Genomic DNA, 23,643 nt, shown 5'->3' with positions numbered 1-23,643 from the left:
CTGTAATGCTGGGGTGGTTCAGGGGGAGGTGGGGTTTGGGTCCTACCTGGGGGGCTCTGAGAGCCACTGTTTTAACCCAAATGGAGTGTGGGAAGGCAGGTAGGAGCTGAAAGGATTGGGGGTTTATGGATTAGCTGAAATAGCATCTTTCTGTGGCAACGAGGGGAGCCTGAAGTCGCCTGATGGATTCACTCCGTGCCATGGTGGACTTTGGGCAGGAGATGAGCTGAGCTGGGTGTTAGACCTGCTGGTACTGGTGAAGCCATGGCAAGAACCCACCGTGGTGCACCCTGTAGGGTGCTGGGAAGCGGCCAGATGGGTGGGCAAAATCCTTATTTCCCAGGAGTCTGAGTGGCCTGAGCAAGGAAGGATGACCCTGTGACCTGGGTGTGCCCTGACGTTTCATATGGAGCCAGGCTGGGCTGGCGGGGGGTGCCCATGTGGAGAAGAGCAGGCTCTAGTGAGACCTTAGAGCCCCTTTCGGTGTCCAAAGGGGCTCCAAGAGAGCTGGAGAGGGATTTTGGACATTTTGGACAGGGGCATGGAGTGCCAGGACGAGGGGAAATGGTTTTGAACTGCCAGAGGGCAGGGTTGGACGGGATATTGTTCTTCCATCACACACATCCCTGTCTCCCATGTCTGGGAAGGAAAAGCACTTTTTGGCTTTGAGAGGTGCCAGCAGGGCCATGATGCCCCCAAAACTGCAAACCTGGCTGGGGTGGTGGCACCTGACAGTCCCCTCTCTGTCCCAACCCCTCTGCGGTTTGTCACCAGGAGATGGTGGAAGGATCAGCGTGCTGCGGGGTGTTGCGTGCCGGGTGTCCCCGCGACCACGGGGGCTGCGAGTCAGGGGTCCCGAAGGGCACAGCGGCTGCGTTCGGGGGATGCTGCGGGCGGGGATGCTGCGCACCGGGCGCTCCCGGGGGGCAGGGGGCGGAACAGGGGGCGTGTCCCGGAGCCGGGGGCGGTCTCGGGCGCCCCTCGGCCCCGTCCCGGTGCCCGCCCCGGTCCCTCCCCCGCCGAGGCGCCGGCGGTCGGCGCGGCCGCGGGGCTGCGCTCCCGCCACCGCTCCCGCCGCCCCCATGGGGCGCCCGACGGCGCGGCCGGCCCGGCGCGGGAGCTGAGCCCGGAGCCCCCCAGGTACCGTATCCCCGCCGAGACCGGGCATCCCCCCTCTGCCGGCCGGGCATTCTATCCCCGACCGCGGCCCGGGGTGTTCTCCCCCCGCCGGCACCGGGCATCCTGCCCCGCTCCGCGCCCCGTCCCCGGTGCCGGGCAGCCTCCTGCATTCCTGACCCCCGGCCCGCGCAGCCGCCCCCCGGCACCGGCCGCCCCTCTCATCCCCTCCCCGGGGCGCGGGGAGCTCGTTTCCCGGCCCGGAGCGGTGGGAAGGGGATGGAGGGGGCAGGAGCGGCCCTAGAGGGTGCCCCCCGACCCTCCGGGGGGTTTGTGATGGGCACTTGAGGGGCTTCTCGGGCACGGGGTGCCCCCCAAGGCGAGGCAGGCGGGACAATGGGGGGAAGGCTTGTTTTGCCCCTGGAGCACAGACCCCACGGCGTGGCCATGAGGTGCCGCAGCCGGGGCGAGGAGGGTTTACCCAGAGCCCAGGCTGGGCTTCAAACCTCTGGAAAATAGACGGATCACTACTTCTGAGGCCCAGCATGCGCCCCGCGGACGGCATCCTCCCACCTCTCCTGCCTTTGCAGTTGCGTTTCCTATTTAAAAGGGGCTTTTCTCTCCCTCCTTTGGCTTGGAAGCCAGCCCCAGCGGGCTGGGAGCCCAGCACGGCTGTCTGCCGGTGGCGGCTGTGCCTGCTGTGGCTCCAGAGTGAGTTTTGGGATTTGCATCTCTTGGCTGTGCCTCCCTTGCACCCCCGAGAGCCGCCTGGGGAGCAGGCTCTGGGAGCGGGGAGGTGCAGGGGTGGCTGGGGGAGGAAGATGGAGGAGGGAGAGGAGCAGATGTAGCCGAGGTCTGGGGTTCGGCCCCCGTTTCGGGAGCACGAGGGGAGCGGGCAGGCTGGGATGGGCTTCCCGCTGGGCTCCCACCCCGCTGCGGCACCGAGTCGCCCTCGCTGCCGGAGAGGATGCCCTGCGAGCAGGGCTGCCGAGTCCCGCTGAGCTCCTGCCCAGCTCCTCGGGGCCGAAAACATCCAGAAACCTCATCCAGGCTGCGTTTCCGATGGCTGCCGGACTTTTCCGGACCTGCTTCCCTGCCCTTTCCCCGGTGCATCCTCAGTGCTGGAGGAGTCAGCACCCCCTCGTTTTCCCGCAGCGCTCCTGGCCGTGGCACCCCTCACATACCGAGCTTGTTTTTCTCCCCTGGATAGGAGAAAACAGCGGGTTTTGGGGTGGCTGGGCTGGGAGCAGGCAGTCATTGCCTGAGGAGGAGGCAGCCAGGCAGCGGTGGTGGGACATTTCCTTCCTGGAAGGCAGGAAGTGATTATGTCTTTGCACGGAGCCTAAAAATAACGGGCAGGTCTCTGTTGTGAGCAAAACTCCCCTGGGATTTGCTTGATTTTTGCTTTTTTTATTAAGAGAGCGGGGCGGTGGAGAGGAGGTCTGTGAGCTCCGAGTCCTCCCTCCTGCATCCCAAACCACCCAGCTGGCGTGCACAAGGTGCTGCTTGTCCTGGGAAAGGTGTGGTCTGCAGCGCTTCCCGGCGTGGAAACGCAGCCCCCGTGGAAAAGGAGCCGTCCCGTTGTTCGGGCAGCCTTCCCCCGTTGGGAGGGGAGCCGTGGTTACCTATGAATAGCACAAAATCACAGCCCTCGCCTTCCCAAAACGCCCAGCGGGCTCCGCGTGGCGCTGGCCATCCCGGGCTTGTGGGCAGGGGGTTGTGCTGGGGGGGACAGGCTGAGCTCCCCGCCCTTGGGGACACCCTGCTCCCCCCTGCCAGCCGCAGTGGGGTCACACCACAGAACCTCCAGCAGGGAAAAGCTTGGCACGTCTGGTTTGGGTGTGGGGCTGTGCTGCTTCCTGGCGAGCTGGGGCTGTTTGGCATTGGACAAAAGCTTTGCCCACAGGTCGTTGGTCTCTTTGGAGATGCCCTCAGCCTTTATCTTCATGTTTTATGGCTTTTTGTTTTGTTTTTTCTTTGTGCTGCTGAAAGGAAACCCTTCAGGCGAGTGTGCTCACAGACCTTGAAACCACTGGCAGCGAGCTGACGGCACAAGCGGCAGCACTGGTGCTTCCAAGTCAGGGCTTTGTTCCTCTTTCCATTGCTGCTCGTTGATGAAACCCCTCACCTCAGCAGCAAGCAGCCCAAGCATCTCCTGCCTGCCCAAAAAAGCAGCACCACAGGGACGGGTGGGATGCATGAGGGAACCTGCCAGCAGGTCTTAAAAGTTTGGGGCTGTGAGGCAGCAGTTACAGGTGGGCTGTTTGCAAAACCCCGGAGTCACGGAATGGTTTGGAAGGGACCTTAAAGGTCATCCCGTTCCACTCCCGGCCATGGGTAGGAACACCTTCCGCCAGACCTGCTTGCTCCAAGCCCCGTCCAACACTCTGAGGAACATAATTCCTCCCAGGCTGTGCTTAGCAAGGCAGGTTAATTATGCTGATTAATAATGCAAATCAGGTTTGTGAAGAAGGGCTGCAGCCTGGATACCATTCCCAATCAATACTAACATCTTCCTCGTGGTGGGAGCAGACTGGCATCCCCATTTTTGGGGTGACTTTTTTCTCCTCTATGCCCTGTCTCTAACAGCTTTCCATGGCTTCAGAGTGAGATGTTTTAAACCAAGTAACTAAAGGCAAGTTGGTCACATGGAGGATGGGGATGTGGCACTCGGTTTTCTGCCAAGAAACAGGAGCGTGTTGGGGAGGGGGTGTGAAATGCCTGATCCTCGTTGTTCTGGATGCTCCTGCTCGGATCTGGGGGCAGGCATCCCATTGATGCTTTCTTGTGGTGCTCGGCAGATGCTGGTGGTGGGCAGATTGGCAGCACCGATCCTGGCCTGATTAGGAAATACCTCTGGACTTTCTAGGAAATGCTGCTTCTTTAGTTATATTTTTGGCTGTCGCCACCGGCTCTCCAAGGAGCTCATGAAGATGGAGGGCGGTCCCTTTTGCTCCTTTAAAGATATTAATAAATCAGTCAAGGCTTGTAAAAGCAGAGCTGTCTGCCGCAAAGTTGCCTTTCCATGGCCTTTTCCTGCCTGTGGCAAAGAGCTTTTGGGTTGATTTGAGGCATTTTGGTCTTTTGCCTTATTTTACCCTCACAGCTCAGTGGGTGGACAACACGTTCCAAATCATCCGCAGCTTAATGTGTTATTTCTCACCTTTATTTTTTTGTTTTATTATGTGTTTTAAGAAGCTGGGCCGCTTCCTTCCGGCATCACCTGGAACAACAGGAGCCTGGTTCCCATGCAGCCTTTGCTCTGGGATGTCTCCTGGCAGAGGCAGGCTGTCCCAGAGAAGCTGTATGTGATTTAATTTTCACTGTTTTTTTGAAGAAGAGGGTTAAAGAGCACGCTGGGGTTGGGGGCTGAGCTCCAGTGCTTCCTCTGGGCTCCGGTGATGCCCCTCCGGCTGCACCGGAGCTTCCTGCTGGCCTGAGGTGTTTCCTGCCTCCCTGCTTGGCTCAGCAGTGCTCCAGGGCTGCCCCTTGGTCCCTCAAGGATGCATCCATGCTGACCCCACGCTGAAAAGCTGCCGGGGCTGCCCCACGCCGAGGAAGGACGGATGCATTAGGAGGATGCTGCCATTGCTGCTGCTTCTTCCCAAAGGGCTTTGCTTTTAATTTAGAGGAGCTTTAAAAGCTATAAAGTATCTCGAGGGTGCACGGAAGGGGATTTATTTGATTTATTTCGTGCTGACAATGAGGCAGCCAGGCAAGTGCACGCTTCCTCTTCGGCGCGGTGGCCGGGCAGATGCATCCTGCAGCTGCAGCTTGACCACCTCCCACAATATTTAGCCCATTGTTTGCTCCAGCTTTGAGTCCTCGCCAGGTCCCCAGGTGTGGGAATAACCCCTGGGCCGAGGGGAAGGTGGGAGTGGTGGGAAGATGGAGGGCAGAGCACTGTCACAGCGTCGTGACTTCAGTGGGAGAGGCTGCGGCATCCGCACGCAGAGGATCCATTGGCACGCTCAAGTGGAATTCTCGGGATGCTCCCGGAGGCTCCTCTGGCATTCCCTGTCCAGGCTTGGCAGAGCTGGGTGTTTTGAAATAGGGTCTGGAGGGAAAGGGAAGCACTTCTGCCCTGCCCACCCGGAGGCTCCGTTTTCTCATTAGGCAGAAAGAATAATTAATCGGCAGTGCTTTGAATTTAGGCAAAACACCTGGAGAGGAACACTGCTGGTTTGTTTGGTGGGATGCCCTCATGGAGGGTGTTGGTTCTTTCGGCAGCTGGGGAGAAAATGGGCTCTTTGTTCAGGAACCTTGGCCACGATTGATCTCAGACTTGGCTTTGGGGTCTGTGAAAGGATGAGCTGCTGGCTGGGGAAATATTTCTGGAGTTGGTCCCCAAAAAGGAGGGCATGGTGCAGACAGGAGGCCAGGATGCTGTGCAGGGGGATGATCCTCTCTCTCCTAGGAAGGAGACAGTGTTGGTGAAAGGGAAGGGATGCTCAAAACCAACCCACGCCATCTGATGGCTAATGCCGTTGTAAAATCCATGTGGCTTGCTTCCCAGCCTCCTAACCTGGGACTGTAGAATCCCAGAATGGTTTGGGGTGGGAAGGACCTTAGAGACATCTCATTCCAACTCCCTACCATGAGCAAGGACACCTTCCACTAGACCAGGTTGCTCCAAGCTCCATCCAGGCTTCAACACTTTGAGAAGCATTGACAACTTCTCCAGGCATCCTGTTCCAGTGCAGGAATGTCACATGGTGTTTGCCAGCTGTGGCCAGCGATGGGGAAAAAAATAATATTTGGGCTGATCCAGAGCCCTTTGGTGGGCTGGTCCTGGCCAGGCTGGGCCCTGGGTTCCCGCTTCCCTCGGCTGGCCTGTGATGGTAGCTTCATTGCATCTCTTCCCATTGCAGCCACCAGCAATATTTGGTAAAGTTTTCAGCTAAAATCATTTTATGTGTTTTCCTGGAGCAGGGTTTTGCTTCCCTACTCATCCCAGTTTGTGTCCCAGCTTGCAGAGTGGGCACTGGGGGTTGTAAATCCTCCTACTCCCATCAGATGCAGCAATACCAGTAAATAGCTGCTCTCATTTGGATAACACCAGCACTTCCCATTTCCCGTGACTTTTTAGAGCAGTTCCCTTGGCTTCCCTCAGCTGCCACTTTGGGTAATTTCGGTACTTTTCTTGCTTGGTTTTGCCTGCCCAACCTAAGCAGGGAGTAAGGGAAGACGCTGAGTTGTGATTTCCTCTCTCTGTTCATTTTGTGGTTTGAAAGACAGTTTCCAAATCTGCCCGGCATCTTTTATGCCTGTTAGTTCTTGGTGTGGTTTGTCGGGAAAAGCAAATATCCCTGGGGATTTTAGGGTGAAAGTGGGTGTCTGTGGGGAGGGGAGAAAGACAAAGCAAATACAGGAGCTGCCTGCCGTGAAAGTGGGGGGTGGGATCCTGCAACACAAGGATGGCTGGAGCAAACCCAGAGGGATCGATCCAGCCCACTGTTGAAAAGATGCACCCATTCTGAGCAAGACAAGGGAAAAAAGGCATCCTGGCTGGATGCCCCATTCCTGCTTGCTGCCTGAGCTCTCCAAAGCCACTCAAAACCTCCCTATATATTTTTTTTATTTGCTTTAGTTTTGCCCTCACAGTGTTTATGTGAAAAAAACACTCAAGAGGACTTTGAAGAAACAGCACTGGCCTGAAACAACTGTTTTTGTTTCCCGCCCCCCCCCCCCACTCCCTCCCTTTGCTCTTGTGTGTAAAAGAAACCAGGCTGCCTAATGGTGCAGAAAATTCACAGTAGAGCAACAAGTTTTCTGTGGAGAAGGGAAGGAAGATGGGGAGGAGGGGAAAATGTGTGCCTGGGCACAGTGGTCTAGAAATAGCACATTTTCCGCAGGCTTTCCCCCCTGGCTTGAAGCATTTGCAGCTGCTGGGGACATCACATTCACTGGGGTTGCAGTAAGGGATTGATCCTGTGCTGCCTGTAAGGCAGGAGGAGCAGCTGCAGAAGGATTTGTAGGGCTGGGTTAAAGCCATTCCTGGTATTCCCGGCACTGAGCATCGCCTCGGAGCAGGTACCATCCACCTTTGGGTGCTGCCAGGGTTATTCCCATGCAGCACAAAGGAGGTTTTACTGGGGACAGTCTCGTCGGGAGTGGGCAGAGTTTTTGTCTTTTCCAGGCTATCCCTTTGCCATCTCTGGCTTTGTTGGGAAGCAGGGATCCGGCCCTGGCTGGCGCAGACAGTGGCTCATTGTCACAGCCTGCTGGAGTGTGGCAGGATGGTCCTGGCCGCCGCCAGGCCTGGCCCTTTGCATTCCATCCTTGTTCGGGGATGAGCTCCCTGGGGATGAAGCGGGGGCTGCTTTCGGGGTCCCTGCCCGCCCTGGGTGCTCCCTTGGGTTGGGGATGGCTGGCTGCTGTACAGGCAGCTTCCAGACTGGCACACACCCGAAATGACCAAACATCCAGTAGTAGCACGTGCTCTCTGTCCGGGGAGTGGTTCGTGGGTGCAGGGGACGAGGCTCGGGGCTGTGCAGTGCCATGTGCTGACTCAGCAGATTTTAGGGACTGGATCCAGCATTTCGCCCTTTATTTCCCCCCCTCCCTCCTCAGCCCTACTTTCACCTCCCCATTGGTGTAAGCTGCATGGCAGGCAGGAAGAAAGCCTTTTGTGGCAGCGGGAGGGAAAGGGCTGGCTTAGCACTCCTTCCCTGGCCGGCTGTCAGCAGAGGCTTGCCCTGTGCCTGCCTGGAATTTTCCCATCCTAAATCAGGAGCGGCTGAAAAATAAATTCCTTCTCCCTTTTATTTCTTCTCCTACCTCCTTGTTTAGTTGTTTTTCTTTCCCCTTTTCCTCCCTGCTGCTCTCTGCCCGTTCCGGCACAGCTGCCCACGGATGATGGGTACGACGGCCAGCGCGGCACAGCAGGCGGTCTCGGCATCCCCGCTGGAGAGCCGGGCGCTGGGAGACGGCAGCATGGAGGACCAGCACTCCCTCAGCATCCACTCCTTCCAGACCCTCGGGCTCCACAACAGCAAGGCCAAGTCCATCATCACCAACAAAGTGGCGCCCGTGGTCATCACGTAAGTCCTTGGCAGCCTCTAAAATTCTGGGTTTCTCCACCTTCTTCTCTAAATATTGGGGTTTGTTTTGATCTTGACCTATGTTATTATTTTCTTCCTTTACCCTTTCATTTGCGTGCGTGTGGCTCTTGAAGGTACAACTGCAGGGAGGAGTTCCAGATCCATGATGACCTGCTGAAGGCCAACTACACGGTGGGACGCATTTCTGAGGCCACACTGGAGCACTACCTGGTGCAGGTGAGCATCTCTACCACCAAGTTCATCACCTGGCTCATTTCAGCTTTGAGGACCTCGGGAGTTTTTCAGGGGGACTCAGTTTGAAGATCACATAGAAAAAGCCAATTTTACACTCAGTTGTGTTCAAGTCCCGCCTTGCTCAAATCCACTGATGTCCCACCTACTCTCTTCTGATATTTTGCAGGGGAAATACTTCATGGTCAGGGACGTATATGGAAAATTAGATGTTTTGAACACTACTGGCAGCTGCGGCGCTCCCAACTTCCGTCAGGCCAAAGGAGGTTATGGCGTGTTCGGGATGGGGCAGCCCAGCCTCAACGGCTTCAAGCTCGTGCTGCAGAAACTGCAGAGAGAAGGCCACAAGGTTGGGACGGTGGGAATTGGGGTGGAAAAAAAGCCAGGAGAGCTTTTAGACAGCCTCTCACCTACTATTTGCAGGAATGCGTCTTCTTCTGTGTCCGTGAGGAGCCCGTGGTGTTCCTGCGGCTGGAGGGGGACTTTGTGTCCTACACCCCCCGGGGCAAGGAGAACCTCCACGAGAACCTGCAGCGCCTGCAGCGGGGCGTGCGGGCGGAGAGCCTGGAGCTGGCCATCCGCAAGGAGGTGAGCTGGGACGTGAAAGGGTGCACGTCCCACGGGTTCAGAGGCCAGTGGAGGGTTTGTGACGGGGCTTTTCCTGCCTCCCGTAGATCCGTGACTTTGCACAGCTGAGCGAGAGCGTCTACTACGTGTACAACGACATCGAGCGGCTGCGGGACGAGCCCCACGCCGTGCGTGTGCACTGTGACGAGGACATCCAGGTCACCGATGAGGTCTATCGCAGACCTGTCTTCCTCCAGCCCTCCTACAGGTCATTCCTCCTCCTCAGGGCTCTTGGCACCCCTTAAGCCACGTATCCCCCATGGTGGTGGGGATGAAGTCCCTCCATGGTCCCATCCTAACAAGGCTGTCTCTGTCCCGACAGGTACCACCGGCTGCCCCTGCCTGCCGAGGGAGCCCCTTTGGAGGAGCAGTTTGATGCTTTCATCCGCTGCCTCAGGGTGAGCAAAGGGAAAGCACCCGGTCTGTGGGGCCTCCTTGGGATTTGCTCTTGTGGTGTGTCAGAGACCGTGTCTGCCTGAGAGCATCTTCTGGTTTTCCTTAACTCTTCCTGTTAGAGGATGCCTGTGCCTGCAGATCCCACTCCCCTTGCTGTAGGATCTTGCTGGAGAAGTCCATGTTCAGCAGTTTATCCCTACCCCTGGCTAGAAATGACCATCCCTGGCCATCTCCAGGCAGCTCTTCCCTAAGTGGCTTTGGCAGGAATGATCTGCCTTTGGTGCAAAGGTTTTCCACATCAGAGCTGCTTTTTTTTTTTTCCCCAGTGGACTGGTCAGGCTGGTGGATGGAGAGAGCACTGGGCAGGGGAATGCAGTGGCTGGGCCACCCATTGTCCTGTCCTGCTCAATCCACCCCATCCCCTGAGCAAAAGGGAGATGCCACCCACCCCTCCATGCCTGGGCATGGCCTCCATCCCAGCCGCTGATGAGGCAGACCTGGCGCTCCTGGAAGCTGCTGGGGTCTCCATCCATCCCTCCATCCCTCCACCCATCCCTGTGTCCCTCCCTCCTAGGAGAGCCCCAGCCTGCTGCTGCGGGACCCCGGCAGACCCCCACCCGCGCTGCTCTTCGGCTGCCAGACTGGCGTGGGCAGGACCAACCTGGCCATGGCCATGGGCACCTTGGTCCTCCACCACCACCGAGGAGCTGCCCAGAAACCTGAGTAAGCTGAGCAGTCCCCAGGGTGGGACTGGGGGCATGCCCATTCCCCCTGGGGCTGGTTTGATTTCCTCCTTCTCCCACCGCAGCTTTCCCCCCTTGCCTAAGCCATCTCCTAGGGACAGGCTCTGGGTCATACAGACCTTCGTGGAGATGGTCCCCAAAGGCCAGCAGATGGTGGAGGAGGTAAGGGGGTGCTGGTGAACCTTCCAGCAGGGGGGTGGCTGGTAGGGAGGGAGGGATGGAGTTTCCCTTCAGAGCTGAGGCTTATGGAGCAATTTCCCACTTGCTCCTCCCGAGGTGGATGGTGCCATCGCCTCCTGCTCGGAGATGCACGACATGAAGGAAGCCATCTACGAGTACAAGAAGAAGCTGGAAGGGATTGGGGAGGACTATCAGATCCAGGTAATTGGAGAAGTGCTCGGATGCGAGCCGTCGGCACCAGGAAATTTATTGAGCTGTTTTTGCGCTGGGATGAGAAGAATGTAAATTCTGGAAACTCAAAGCTTCCTGTGAGATTTCCCAGCAATATGTAACCTGGAAGGTTGTGGAGTGTCTCTTTTTTTTTTTTTTTCCCAGTTGTTTTAAAAGCCATAAAATGGAGCAGACTGGGATTGGGGGAAAACAGACTGGTTTAGGCTTTGCTACTGCTTCTGGTAGATGACCTTGGGGGCAAATAATATCCCGTGGTCTGATTTCATCAGCTCTAAAATTGGAAAATCGATATCAGCCTGGATGGTAAAAGTCCTTGGGAGCTGGGAGGGATCATTGCAAATGTAGTCACCCAAGGTCATGCTTTTCTAGTTGTAGATTTATGTTTTTTCCTGTTGTTTTGAAGAGCCATCAGGCTGTCTTTCCATACTGGGAAGCTGTGGTCTTCCCTGCCCAACCAGGGGGCTCCTCACCAGGTGATGGAAGGAGGTTGGATGCTCAGATAGAAGTGCTGCCCTGATCCCACTTTCTTTGGAGATTAATTTTCCCATTTAAATGTTGAACATGGAGTGGAAGTGCCGGAGCATGTTGTAAAGAGCAACCTCAAACCAGGTGCCCTGTGGCAAAAAAAACCCATGAAAATGATTAAGCAACGGGAAAAGAGGATTTACTGTCACTTTTTTGTTGCTTAGCAGCAAATCCCAAATTTTATACTCTCCTGTTCCCTGTCAGGGTGGATTTGGTGCTGCTCGAGTGCTGGCAGGTTCTCTTGTGCAGCAGGGGAAGATTGGGCATGGGACAGGGGATTTTCCCATTGCCTTGAAGCCTTTCCCTGACTTTTCCCTGCTGGGGAAAGCTGCTCCATGTCATCCTGAACTCCTGGAGAACAAATGGCTGGGGGACTGCCGTAAATAAGCCTCAAGGAGTGTTTATTTGAAGTTTTTGTGGAGCAGGAGCAGGTTTAAACAGTGGTGAGGGGCCAGGAAAATGTGCTGGGGGTGCATGGAGGGTGAGGAGGCGAGGGGGAATAATGCTCAGTCTTTGGAAAACCAGCCTGGACTTCTTTGTGTTGAAGTGGTACTGGGTGAGCTGGTTGCTTTTGTGGGGAGGAAGGGCTTTTCTGGGCACGGAGGAATGATGTCTGTGGGTTTCTGCCTGGGTTTGTGGGGCAGAAATGGAGATTTGAGCCCTCAAGTGATGGAGGTGCAGGTGAATCCTTCTGTGGTATGCTGAGCAGCCAGACTCCCACAATACGTGGCTTTTCATGGCTGAAACACAAGTGGATCATTCCCCTTCCCACCCACAGGGTATTCAAGGGGACTTTTAGGAGGTTTGCCTTGGGTGAGAGCACTGGGGTGGGTTTTATTGCAGGAATCCAAGTGCTCGGGAAGCAGCACCACTCTCCTGTCGGTGCTGCCGGCAAACCTGGCACGGCTCCATCCCCACAGGCTTTGTTTTGAATTTCCAGAGCAAATCCCACTGCCTTTCCTCTTGATAAATGACTGCAGGCCGGATTTCTCTTGTGGAGAACAAGTAAATATTCATGAGTCAGCCACGTAATGTCAGGGATGAGCAAGCCCCGCTCGCCGAGCTGACCCCAGACACAGCCCCATCCTAAAGGGTTTTCCATCCTAGCCTGGGAAGTGGGTTCCAACAGGCTCTCTAGAGATAGTTGTGGATGCTGGGTGTTCCTTACCTGGTGCCAGGTTAATTTATTGGATGGGATGCTCAGAGATACAAACGCTCCCCCCCCAAAGTTCCTGAATTACGGAAAATCCTGAGGGGTTTGTGTTTCCTCCCTGAGAGGGAGAATATGTGGTGGAGAATATGTCTGGGTTGTGGAGGTGATGATAAAGAGGAGGGGGGGAGTTTACTGGAAACATAGGCATCAGGATGCTTCTGGACATGGAAAAGGGAGACACTTGGAAATGAAGGATATTGCAGGGTGTGTGGCTGGCACCAGGCCTTCTCTCCCCAGGGATGCCACTACCTGAGCATTTCATCCAAAGGCCACGGAGGTGGCTGGAACGGGGGCAGGACCTTGCATTTTCCAGACCCATCCCTTTGGGTTTGAATGTCCCAGCTGGACAGTGTGTCCATGTACAGCAGGGACTGGTTGGAACTGCTCCAGGTGTGTCCTTGTGCTAAGGGGAAGCTTTTGTTTTGAGCTGAAATGTGAATTTATGCATTTGAGAATCATTTAATACGGGAAATTTGAAATGTTTATTTGAAAAAAATAAAACAATCCAAAGTGTGTCTGTAGGGATTTTTCCCAGCCTTCTGATCTGCTGGGGGCTGCAGGACTGGTCAGCACTGAGCATCACAGATTCCTTTTGCTTCCAGGGGAGCAGCACCAAAGAGTATTTCCTCCAGAGGACTCTGCAGAGCCTTGAACGCTATTTCTACTTGATTGCCTTCAACTACTACCTTCACGAGCAGGTAAAAACCGCCAGAAAAACCCAAAACCCGCCTTCCTTGCCCTCCTTTTTTTTAAATTTTTTTTGGCTCTGTTGTGTGGGGTGGGGGCGGGGGGGCTTCCCCCTTTGTTTTCCCAGCAGGTTTTCTCGGTGGGGCAGGGGGATCAGAGCCCAGGCTGACGGTGCATCCCCCGCCGGCAGTACCCCCTGGGCTTTGCCCTCAGCTTCAGCAGGTGGATGTGCCGGCACCCGGAGCTGTACCGGCTGCAGGCGGACATGAACCGCTCCGAGCTCACCGTCACCGCCGAGCTCATCGCCACGGGCGCCCGGGTGCTGGTGAGTGAGTGGGTGCTGCCGAGTGGGCTGGCGCCTTCCCGGGGTGCTCGCCCTCCTGCGGGCGTGAAGGGCTGGGAGAGCCCCTTCAAAGCCCCGTTACGCCTGTGATGTGCTAACCTGTGTTCTCGGCTGACAGCTCCTAGAGGTGGATGCTGCAGCTCCAGTGATGCGTGGTCTCGTGCAGATTAAACCCTGTCGTCTGTCAGCCAGTTTGCAAAGGAGCCTTGTATGGGAATAAATCATGCAGATTCCGTTTTCTTAATGGTGGAAAAAGCCCCTTCTTTAGTCACGTTACTTGTTTTTATACAGTTTTACAGACCTCCTGTGTGACTACAGTTGGTCAGTGGCTTTCTTGCCAATTATTTTATTGGTTATTAACAAGTTGTTACCCTCACTCAAACCCCTGGTGTGTATATGCAGGAAAAGCTGTTGGTGAGAGCCAGTTTTCATTTTTCTATCTAGCGCTGCAAAACCAATTTATACAGGTGCTGGTTGTTTTTTACCCAGGAATAGATTGTTATGTTAAGGAACTGATCACACCAGGATTGCTTTCACATGGGAACTTGCAAAGGACTAGCCTGACTTAGAAGAAATGACAGGCTAGCCAGAGCAGGCCTGATTTTTGTGGCCTTTTTCTTATAATTTTTCTACTTTACTGCAACACCCTTGCAAATGGATGACAGCGAGCAGGTTGCAATTTTAATAAAGGAAAAAAGGAAGAGATATTGCCAAATTATACCACAGTACAAGCTGGCTTGTACTGGGCAAATTAATTCAACTGTCAGCTCCATAAATTAGCCCCTGGGTTGACTGACAGGAACGTCAACCAATTACATTCCTTCCTAAGCTGGAAGCATATCACTGGTCCAGGATTTGGGGAGAGTAAAAGATTAGAACTATGAGCTACCCAGACTGGGTTTTTCAAATGTCCTTTATAAAGAAGGGCTTGAGAATGAACTCCCTCTGTTGCCCCATGACCATCAGGTGAGTGGTTCTCTTTGTCTCTGACCCGCTCCCCTGCTGCGTTCACAGAGGGTTTCCCTGTTGTAGGGCAGGCGTCGTGGGCTCTCGGGTCCAGGTCCTGCTGGCATCCTCAGCAAGGATGGAACTAGATGGTTTTAAACTCCTTTCCAACCCGAGCCACGTGAGGATAGATGTGTGGCCAGAGATCCCTGTGCACGTGGATGTGTCTGGAGCATCCTGTGACGTGAGCCTGGGCAGCAGCTCTGTGGTTTCTGGGTGGGGTGGAGGAGGCCACTGATGCCTTGTGCTGCAAGAAGAGCCTGTCCCACCTTGGAAATGCAGCCAAAGGGCTTTGAGCCCTGGATGCTGCTGTTGGAAAGGTCTGGGGGCTTGTCCTGAGCAGAGTCCATGTGTTGTGGTGCACTGCAGAGCTGAGGGTGGAAAGGGGCATCCCTTGCCTGGACATTGCTCTGTTCCAGGTGGCGGATGAGCGCTTCTGCCCGGATGTGCTGAGCACTGCCAAGGAGATGAGCGTGGCCAACTTCCGAAGGGTGCCCAAAATGCCCGTCTATGGGACGGCACAGCCCAACTCCAAGGTGAGGGACATGATCCCACGTCAGGCAGGGACTCCACGTTGGCTCCCAGCTCTCCCATCACCCTTGGGCACCCTTTCCTTAGACCCTGGGCAGCGTCCTGCGGTACCTGACGGATGCCAAGAGGAAACATTCCCGCATTGTCTGGATCAACCTCCGGGAGGAAGCGGTCCTGGAGGGGAACGAGCAGATCTACACGCTGCGGGAGCCTGGGCTCCTGGAGGAGCTGATCCCTGTGCCTGCTGCCTCGCCCCAGCAGCTGGAGGTGAGCTCTGGGAGGTGCTGGATGCTGTGGAGGTTCCCAGGAACCCTCATGGGTGATTCCCACAGGCTTTCATAGTTCCTTGCCCTCTGGAGCTGCTGGCTTTGTTTTCCTTTGGGAACAAGAGAGCAAAGCAGAGATCTACCCTGGAAGAATTTATAGCATAACTTGAGCACAAGGGTAAAAGGCATCTGGGGAAAGGGGAGTGGATGATGTTCCCAGCTGGATTTCCAGGGGAGGCAGGCATTAGAGGAGCTTGGCTGCCAGCAGCAGCGTGGCTGCATGGAGGAGCTACCTGGTGTAGTGGGAAATGCTCCCATGGAGCACAGAGAGACCTGGGCAGAACTGGTGGCCAGGACCTGTGCTGGGGTTTGGGATGTTCACCTGCATCGAAAAACATTGATTAAAATCTTGCAAAAATTAGGAGGGGCGGGTGCTAGAGAGAGGGTTTCTCCATCCTCTGCAGAAGCTGGAGGCTGCCCTGAAGGGGGACCTGCTGAAGGGCCAGAAGTGGCTGGAGGTGTACCTGGAGGCAGAGAAGCAGATGAAGATGTTCAAGAGCTGCCTGACCACGCAGGAAATATTCAGCCAGCAGAAGAATTCCTGCCAGGGACTCACCTATGCCCGCATCCCCATCCCCGACTTCTGTGCTCCCAAGGAGCAGGTACCCAGGGAGGGGATGGTGCTGCTGCCTCCGTCCAGATGCTGTGCAGGAATGTCCCTTGGGTGCTCAGTGCTGGTGGGGTGCTTGCCAGGGCAGGGGGGGATCCCCAGGAGATGCTGCATGCAGAGGTTGTGTGTCTTCAGGTGGACAAGGATGGAACTGGAAACAAAGAGTTCAACCTGGAGGCTGTCAGACAAAGGGGGACCCGAAGGTGAGGAAGCCCTGGATCCCTAAAAAAACCCACTGGCTTCATCCTGGCAGGACTTTGACAGGCTCCTGGAGGCCATGAAGAGCGCCCTGGCTGAGGACTCGCGGGCAGCCTTCGTGTTCAACTGCTCCAGTGGCCGGGGCAGGACCACCACAGCCATGGTCATCGCTGTCCTCACCCTGTGGCACTTCAATGTGAGTATGAGGGGCTGCAACAACCCCTAGTGGGGTTCCTGGGGAGGCTCTGGAGAGTCCATGGCAGCTGTGTCACAGCCAGGGGCTTGAAAGCAGTGTGGACAGAGCCAGGGGTGGACTGTGGGGGTGGACATCTGTATGTTGTCATTTGTTGTGCCTAACTCCCAGTGAGCTCCAGAAATCTGGGTGAAACCCTGGTGAGCCTTTACCCTCTTCCTGAGAGCTCCTTCCCCAGGATGAAGGGTTAAGGGCAGGGGAGATCATGGAATTGTGGAATGGTTTGGGTTGGAATGAAGCTTAAAGCTCATCTCATTCCACCCTTTGCTGTGCGCAGGGACACCTTTCACTATCCCAGGTGCCTCCAAGCCCTGTCCAACCTGGCCTTGGACTCTTCCAAGAATCCAGGGGCAGCCACAGCTTCTCTGGGCACCCTGTGACAGTGCCTGGAACAGCCCTCTGTCTGTCCAGACATGTGGCTCCCTCCTTGGACAGGGGTAAAATTCTCATATTTTGTGCCTGGCAGAGGCAAGGTGGGGGATGCTGGGGGTCTATCACTGGCCAGGGGCTATGTACAAGTCACGAACGGGACGGGACTGCTGTGAAATGTGTCTCGAGCTGTTTATTTTTTAGCATCAGTCTCATTACATGTTTATGACAGTGGGAAGAATGCCAGCAGCTCACATCCCAGGCAACAGACCAAGAACTTAATGTTACAACTTACTTTAAAAGCTTTTTGAACAATCACACAAAGGAAAAGCATATTGACAGTAGTTTTATCTAACCACTATAAGCACACGTACCTTTGGTTAAAACAATGCTTGCTTATTTAGAATACAATCCTTGCTTGTAAGCCTTAAGATACAATGCACAGAGCTCCACTATTAAGCTTAGACCTTCCTAATATCTCACCAGAGATACTTTTCTGCAACTTAGAGAGTTATTCTACCCAAGCGTTGATACACAGACCATTGTTCTATTTGTCCTTTCTTCTTGTATACTTTTTCTGCTGACAAATCTTATAGCTACTGCTTAACTCTAATCCCCATCCTGCTGTCTCTGAGGCCTGCCTTCTGCAACGTGCCCAAAACCCTCTGATTTTAAGGAATCCCACAAGGGTCCTGCTGGGCTGGGCACAGGCTCTGCATTTTTGTGCAGCCCATTATGACCCAGTCCCCTCTGACCACCCCAGGGTATCCCTGAGATGAGTGAGGAGGAAATCGTGAGTGTGCCCGACGCCAAGTACACCAAGGGGGAGTTCGAGGTGAGTCCTGGGGCTCTCCCTCTGCTCCCTCAAGCCACAGCTGCTCGTTTGGAGGGGCAGTGGGACAAGGCAGGGAGGCTCCTGGTGAAGCCCTGCTGCTCCTGCCCATGCTCCAGGTGGTGATGAAGGTGGTCCAGCTCCTGCCTGATGGTCACCGGATGAAGAAGGAGGTGGACATGGCCCTGGACACGGTCAGTGAGACCATGACCCCCATGCACTACCACCTGCGGGAGATCATCATCTGCACCTACCGCCAGGTGAGCCCCTCTGCCCACGGGCAATTCCAGAGGGTGCAGCCGGGCTCTGGGACAGCCCTGCCAAAGCTGGGTGGCTTCTCAGGCTGAAGCTCTCTGGTGTGTCACCAGAGAGGTGCCAGGGTTCTTGTGTCACGTGTTGGAATCTGTGATAGTCAAATGATCCCCAGGCTGTAGAAAGTCTCTGTCTCTCAGCCCCATTGCCAAAGAAGAAATCATAATTGGTCTGTGCTGTTTCCAGGTTGTTTATTCTGTTTATCTCTCACATGTTCTGCTGCCCTGCCCAGCTCTGTCCTGCAGGGCAGCGTGTGGGGCTCTGCCCTCAGTGGGATGTGACAAACATTAAATACCAGAAACTCCCTGGGCTGGATTTACAAGAACGTGCCAATATCTGTCACCTACGTTGGACAGTGTGTCCCCAGCCTGAACCAACAGAAAAATGCCAACACCACAGTGAAACATGGAGGGCATGAAGAAGGAGAAAAAGGACAAGGCACACCCAATTTCCTCCATCTTGTCCCCTTTGGGCCCCTTATCTAGAATCCTAAAATTTGACTTTTGCACCCATGCCACACTTAATTATTACTTATATCAAACACTCAGAGCTGGTAATTCATCCTGTAAGATTGAAAATTCTTTTCCATGGCCAGAGATCACAGCCAGTGTCTCTGGGGGCTCTGTCCAGGGGGGTTCCTGACCCCTGCCAGGGTCCCAGACCTGCCAGGGCAGCCAGAGGGATGCCCTGGATTCCCACAGTCACGGTCACCCTCGGATCTGGTGCTGTCCCTTGCTGTCCTGCATTCCTGCCAGAGTCCAGCCTGCATCCCACATCCCAGTCAGCATTGCTCTCATCCAGCATCCCATCCCATCCCATCGGCAGAGGGCAGGGCTGCTCTGTCCTGCTCCATTCCCAGCCCCAAAGGCTCCTCTGGCTGAGTTTGGGAAGGTATCCAGCTTTGGGAAGGGGAGCTGCCCCTGGGGGTGGACTCCATGGCCTGCTGAGCCTGTGCTCCACAGCCCTGTTTTACTTGGGAGCCTCTGTGGAGCTGATGAAGAAGCAAAAAGGATTCTTTTAAGCAGATTTGGGATATTTCAAACCTGTGTAGCTGTATCACAGGGCCTTGGAAGGGCAGAGCCCATGGCCTGGTGTTATTCCTGGGGTGGTTTGTGCCACATCCCACTGGCAAGTCCTCGCTGCAGCTCTTGCTCCAGCTGCCATTGATCTGTGTTTTCAATTAACAGCTGCCAATGATTAATGGAGGGAAGAAAAACCAAAATGTTCAATCACCCAGGAACATCTGCAGCTTCCTGGGGATTTGCCTCCTGCTTCCTGAGATCCTCTGCATTTTTTGGGGAGCTGGGAGAGAAAACCCCTGGAGACTTAACTATTTGCAGACGTAGCAGTTATTAATAATTTATAATCACATTTATTTTTATTAATTTATTTTTATTCAGGATAAGTAATTTAATTTTGGCTTTCCCTCCTTTACTATGGGGATGTGGCCATGTGGGGAGTGTCACCTTCTTGGCTGTCAGGCCTAGCACGGGGGTGATCCTGGGCTGTATCTGATTTCCAGGCTGGCATCCTGGTGGGAAGGCAAGATAAGGAGGGTTTCATCCACTCCCTCTGCTCAAGGAGGAACCTCTTGGCTGCTCCATCCATCCCATTTGATTTGGCTTGGCCCTGAGGAAATGCTTTAATTTTAATTTGGTTTTTGATTTTTTTCCTCAGTGATGGGCAGATTGGAAAAGAGAATTATGGGAATTGTTGGGGTTTTGGGAGCCTGGTGGGAGATGCTTTGCAGGGTTAAGGCAAACAGAGGGAAAGGTGTTTTGGAGGCTTGGTTTGGTTTGTTCTGACCTCTTCCTACCCCTAACTGGGAGGAAAAAATAGGAAAATACAGGAAAATACAAATAATGGGATAAAAGATAAATGATAGGATAATAAGATGGTAAATGATAAGATAATAGAAGAGAAAAGGATAATAGAATAAAATGAGAAGTAATAGAGTAATAGAAGAAAATTAAATAAGATAATAGAATAAAATGAGAAGTAATACGGTAACAGACGAAAATTGGATAAAAGGAGAAAATTAAATAGGATAATAGAATAAAATGATAAGTAACACAAGAAAAATAAATAACATAATACACGAAAACAATAAATAATAGGATAAAAAATAAGTAGGATAAGATAACAACATAGTAATAATAGGATAATAGAAGGAAAAATAAATAGGTTAATACAGTACCAGGATAAATAATGGGATTATAGGATTTGCTTTCTACAAATACTGGCACACACAGGTGTAGGAGATACTTTTTCCCAAGGGCAGAGCTGGAGTGAGGAATTGCTGTTTTTTGGGGTGGCCTGTGGGATAAGAGCTCTGATTTATTAGTATTTATTAATTCCTAGAAAGGGCAGCATGCAGGGCTTAAAATAATGGCAATAATAATACCAATAAAAATTACTGTATAACTACATACAATATCTAATAAAGCAATAAATATAAATATTGAATGCATGAACACTATTATATATATAAAACGTATTTACAATTCATATATATAAAATAGTATAGGGACATGTGATGGCCATCAACTCCTCTCCTCTCTCCTCTCTCCTCCTCTCGAGTTGTTTTTCCCTGGGGAAGTGCTTGGCTGTCAGTTCCTGCTCCTGCCCCACATTTAGCCATCCCTCACCTATTTTTGAGCTCTGGGAATGTTGTCACCCTCTGGAAACCACAAGGAAATGAGAGCCTGGAGCGCCAAGCCCCGCTAGGAGCAGGCTGGACAGATGCACTCCTCTTGTCCCCAGAGTGTTCCTCCCTCTTCCTGTGCCCTTCCCAGGCTCCTCCCAGGGCTGTGGGTGAGGATGGGATGCAGGAGCTGCCCTGGGGGTGCCACAGGTGCCTCAGCCAGGCTGTTCCTTCCAGGGAAAGTCGGGCAAGGATGAGAGGGAGGCGCAGACGCTGCAGCTGAGGAGCCTGCAGTACCTGGAGCGCTACATCTTCCTCATCCTCTTCAATGCCTACCTGCACCTGGAGAAGAAGGACTCCTGGCAGAGGCCCTTCAGCCTCTGGATGCGTGAGGTGAGGCTTTCCCAGGCTGCCACCTCGTGTTTATGTGGGAATACAGGAATTTACTGCGAAGCAGGCACCCATCCTTCGCTTACATCTGATTACATCTGATTTCTAGGCTTGTTGGGGTGTTGTCTGTGCTCCCTTTGCTCCCTGGGCTGGTGGCTCTCATGGAAAGCCACTGGAGATGGATGGCATCCCACCACATGGATGGGGAGCTCTCCCACCCCAAACCTGCTCTTTTCCCCTGGTTTGAGTTTCCCAGGGGTTTAGTTGTGATTGCAGCATTTGGGGCTGGGGGCCCACCAGCCAAACAGGACGGGTGGCACAGGGGATGGAAGGGTGGGATATCCCCTTGGATATCCAAGGGGACTGGGAACCAGCTGGAAAAATGGAATGGGGGGCAAGTGAGAGACCCTAAATGATCCTTATGGAATGGGGGAAGGCTGGGTAAGAGACCCTAAATTGCCCATATTTCCTGCTTGAGGGAGTTGTAGTTGCTGGATTTATTTGGGATACATTGATTTGAATGGGAATGTTGGGGCGGGGGGGGCTGTAAATTTTCCTAGGAAAGGGACTTTGGAGGTGGTACAAGTGCTGTGGGGATCAGAGGGGTGTGTGTGCTGGTGCCTGGGGTGGGTTCTTCTGCATGAGAGTGAGGGGGGAGAAGGGAAAATGGGGACATGGCAATTTTAATAACGCTATTATTATTATTATTACGACATTTTAATTATTTGCATTTATTTAAACTTTATTATTGCACGAGAGTCTCTTTATTATTTTCAATCCTGATTTCTGTTGTTTCACTGTATTACTTCTATCGACGTACCCTATAACTTCAGTTGTTCTTTATTTATTTTGTCATTTCCATCTCTTGCTTCTATTATGGTGCAGAGAGTTTTTCTCCCCCTCCGGGTGCCCGCCCCGCTCTGGCATCCCGGTTATGCCGGTGTTTGCATTGCCGCCGGCTGGGTGCTGGCTGGAGCAGCTTCTGTGGAGATTTGGGATGTTTGCTGCTGGCTGGATGCAGGAGGCCTGTGGTTGAACACAGTTTTTAATGCAGCACTTTTTGGGGCTGCATCCTTTAGTGCAGAACCCTTTAGTGTCATGCCTTTTGGGGCTGCACTTTTAGTACATCCTTTATCGCATCCTTTAGTGCTGCACCTTTTGCAGCTGCATCTTTTGGGGCTGCATCCTTTAGCGCTGCACTTTTTGGGACTGCACCTTTAATGCTGTATTTTTTAAAGCTTCTGGGGCTGCATCCTTTAGTGCTGCACCTTTTGGGCTGCATTTCCATCACGTGGATTTACATCTGCCCTCTGTGCCCCTGTTTGCCAGAGCATCTTTTAGTGCCGCATCTTTCTTTTGGCACTGCATCTCTTCTGAGTGCAGCCCCAAAAGGTGCTGCCCCTTTTAATGCCACATCTCCACGTGCGTGGGGTTTCCATCCCCCCCTCCCCACTCCCCAGCCCAACCTGTGGATACAAGGAGCCTTTGACCCCCGGGGCGCCCCTTCCTGCTGCATAATCCCTGCGTTTTTAGCAAAAACAAGGCACCATTGTAGCTTTTTGGCAGGAGGGTGCCAAAGCCAAGAAACCCTGTGATGGCTGACCCCAGCAGCAAGGAAGAGGCTTAGAAAATGGATAAACTGGGGCTGGAAAGAGGCTGGGGGAGGTGAAGGGGGTGCTGCCGGCATGGGGAGGGGATGCTGGGGATCTTCACCCCGGAGGTGGCAAAAGCATCCCTGGGGTGGGAGGGGGATCCAATCTCCCCTGTCCCTCTGTTTGCAGGTGGCTGCAGTGGCTGGGGTCTACGAGGTGCTGAACCAGCTGGGATTCCCAGAGCTGGAGAGCCTGGAGGGCAAAGCCCTGTGCACACTGCAGGGCCGCTGGCGGGCGCAGGGGGCCACGTCCCGTCCCTTCCGCGGGGACTTCATGTAGGACGGGGCCCGGGGGAGCCCTGCTGCTTTCTGTGGGGTGGGGAAGAGCATTAAAAAAAAAAAAAAAGACTGTTTTCCCCAAATCTGAGGGTGTGGGGAGGGAGCGGCGAGCCTCGAAGCTGCCTTAGAGTGGGAGGATTTCTGGGGTTCTTTTGGACGCAATAAAAATATTGTAAATTAAAAATCGAGACTTTCCTTGCTTTCTCCCTGAGGCAGTGCGGCATTTACACAAATTTATATATTTATACACACAGAGGTGTATTTATGTGAATAAACTCACAAATGTACATGTCTATATACACATAAATATATGTGGTTATATTTTTACAGCTCCACGTATATATGGAGCCATAAACACCAACAGTCAGAATTAGGACTCACAGAAATCCCAGTCACTTCATACCTGGGTATTTTTAGGGCTTGGGCATATTTGTTGATTTTTTCCACTTCTTTTTAGTCGTGGGTACAGCTGGGGGAATGGTAGCTGTGGTACCCAGTTTTGGGGTCCTGCTCCCCAGGTTGAGTGCCAGGGTGGTGCTGAGGGGGCTGACCTGCTCAGCAAAGGCATAAAAGCAAAATCAATGCCAGGGGTAGTTCCTTTGTTTTTTGAGGAAAGAGTGAAAAATGAAGTTAATCCAAAGGAGATTATATAAATGAGGGGTCCCAGTGCCCTGCTGGCCTCCCAGTGGGATGAGAGGAGTTTGGGGGGGCAGGTGAGGGGGAAGTCTCTTGGAGGGGGGAGAGAATAGGATGAGGAGCACAAAAGCAGGAGCACACGCTTCGTCTGTCCCAGCAGCTGCTTTCATCCACTGCCAGTGGCGGGAGGTGGCAGAAATTCAAAGGTGGAGGCTGGAAAGAAAAACAACATTTTAAAATAGCAAAGTGCT

General features: G+C 53.6%; 1 protein-coding gene across 1 annotated transcript; it reads left to right on the top strand.

Moving 5' to 3' along the window:
- The first annotated feature begins 1,026 nt into the window (after nt 1–1,026).
- On the top strand, nt 1,027–22,944 carry PALD1 (phosphatase domain containing paladin 1). The gene is made up of 20 exons (XM_021543850.3): nt 1,027–1,140; nt 7,962–8,159; nt 8,294–8,396; nt 8,581–8,760; nt 8,835–8,999; nt 9,086–9,246; nt 9,361–9,436; nt 10,009–10,157; nt 10,243–10,339; nt 10,454–10,558; nt 12,929–13,024; nt 13,204–13,338; nt 14,781–14,897; nt 14,980–15,159; nt 15,623–15,820; nt 16,082–16,222; nt 17,412–17,483; nt 17,600–17,740; nt 20,674–20,829; nt 22,608–22,944. Exons 2-20 carry the CDS (start codon nt 7,972–7,974, stop codon nt 22,755–22,757), a joined length of 2,610 nt encoding a protein of 869 aa, XP_021399525.2. The 5' UTR covers nt 1,027–1,140; nt 7,962–7,971; the 3' UTR covers nt 22,758–22,944.
- Nucleotides 22,945–23,643: the final 699 nt, after the last annotated feature.

This window comes from Lonchura striata, chromosome 6 (assembly GCF_050655825.1).
Source record: "Lonchura striata isolate lonStrDom1 chromosome 6, ASM5065582v1, whole genome shotgun sequence".
Lineage (NCBI taxonomy): Eukaryota > Metazoa > Chordata > Aves > Passeriformes > Estrildidae > Lonchura > Lonchura striata.
This window is presented reverse-complemented; position numbering and strand designations above follow the sequence as displayed.

Excerpts from the sequence above, each read along its gene's own strand:
- PALD1 (XM_021543850.3), top strand. The coding sequence starts at position 7,972 with ATGATGGGTACGACGGCCAGCGCGGCACAGCAGGCGGTCTCGGCATCC. Across the intron at positions 10,158-10,242 it reads GGAGCTGCCCAGAAACCTGA|CTTTCCCCCCTTGCCTAAGC; the intron begins GTAAGCTGAGCA and ends CTCCCACCGCAG. Across the intron at positions 16,223-17,411 it reads TCACCCTGTGGCACTTCAAT|GGTATCCCTGAGATGAGTGA; the intron begins GTGAGTATGAGG and ends TGACCACCCCAG.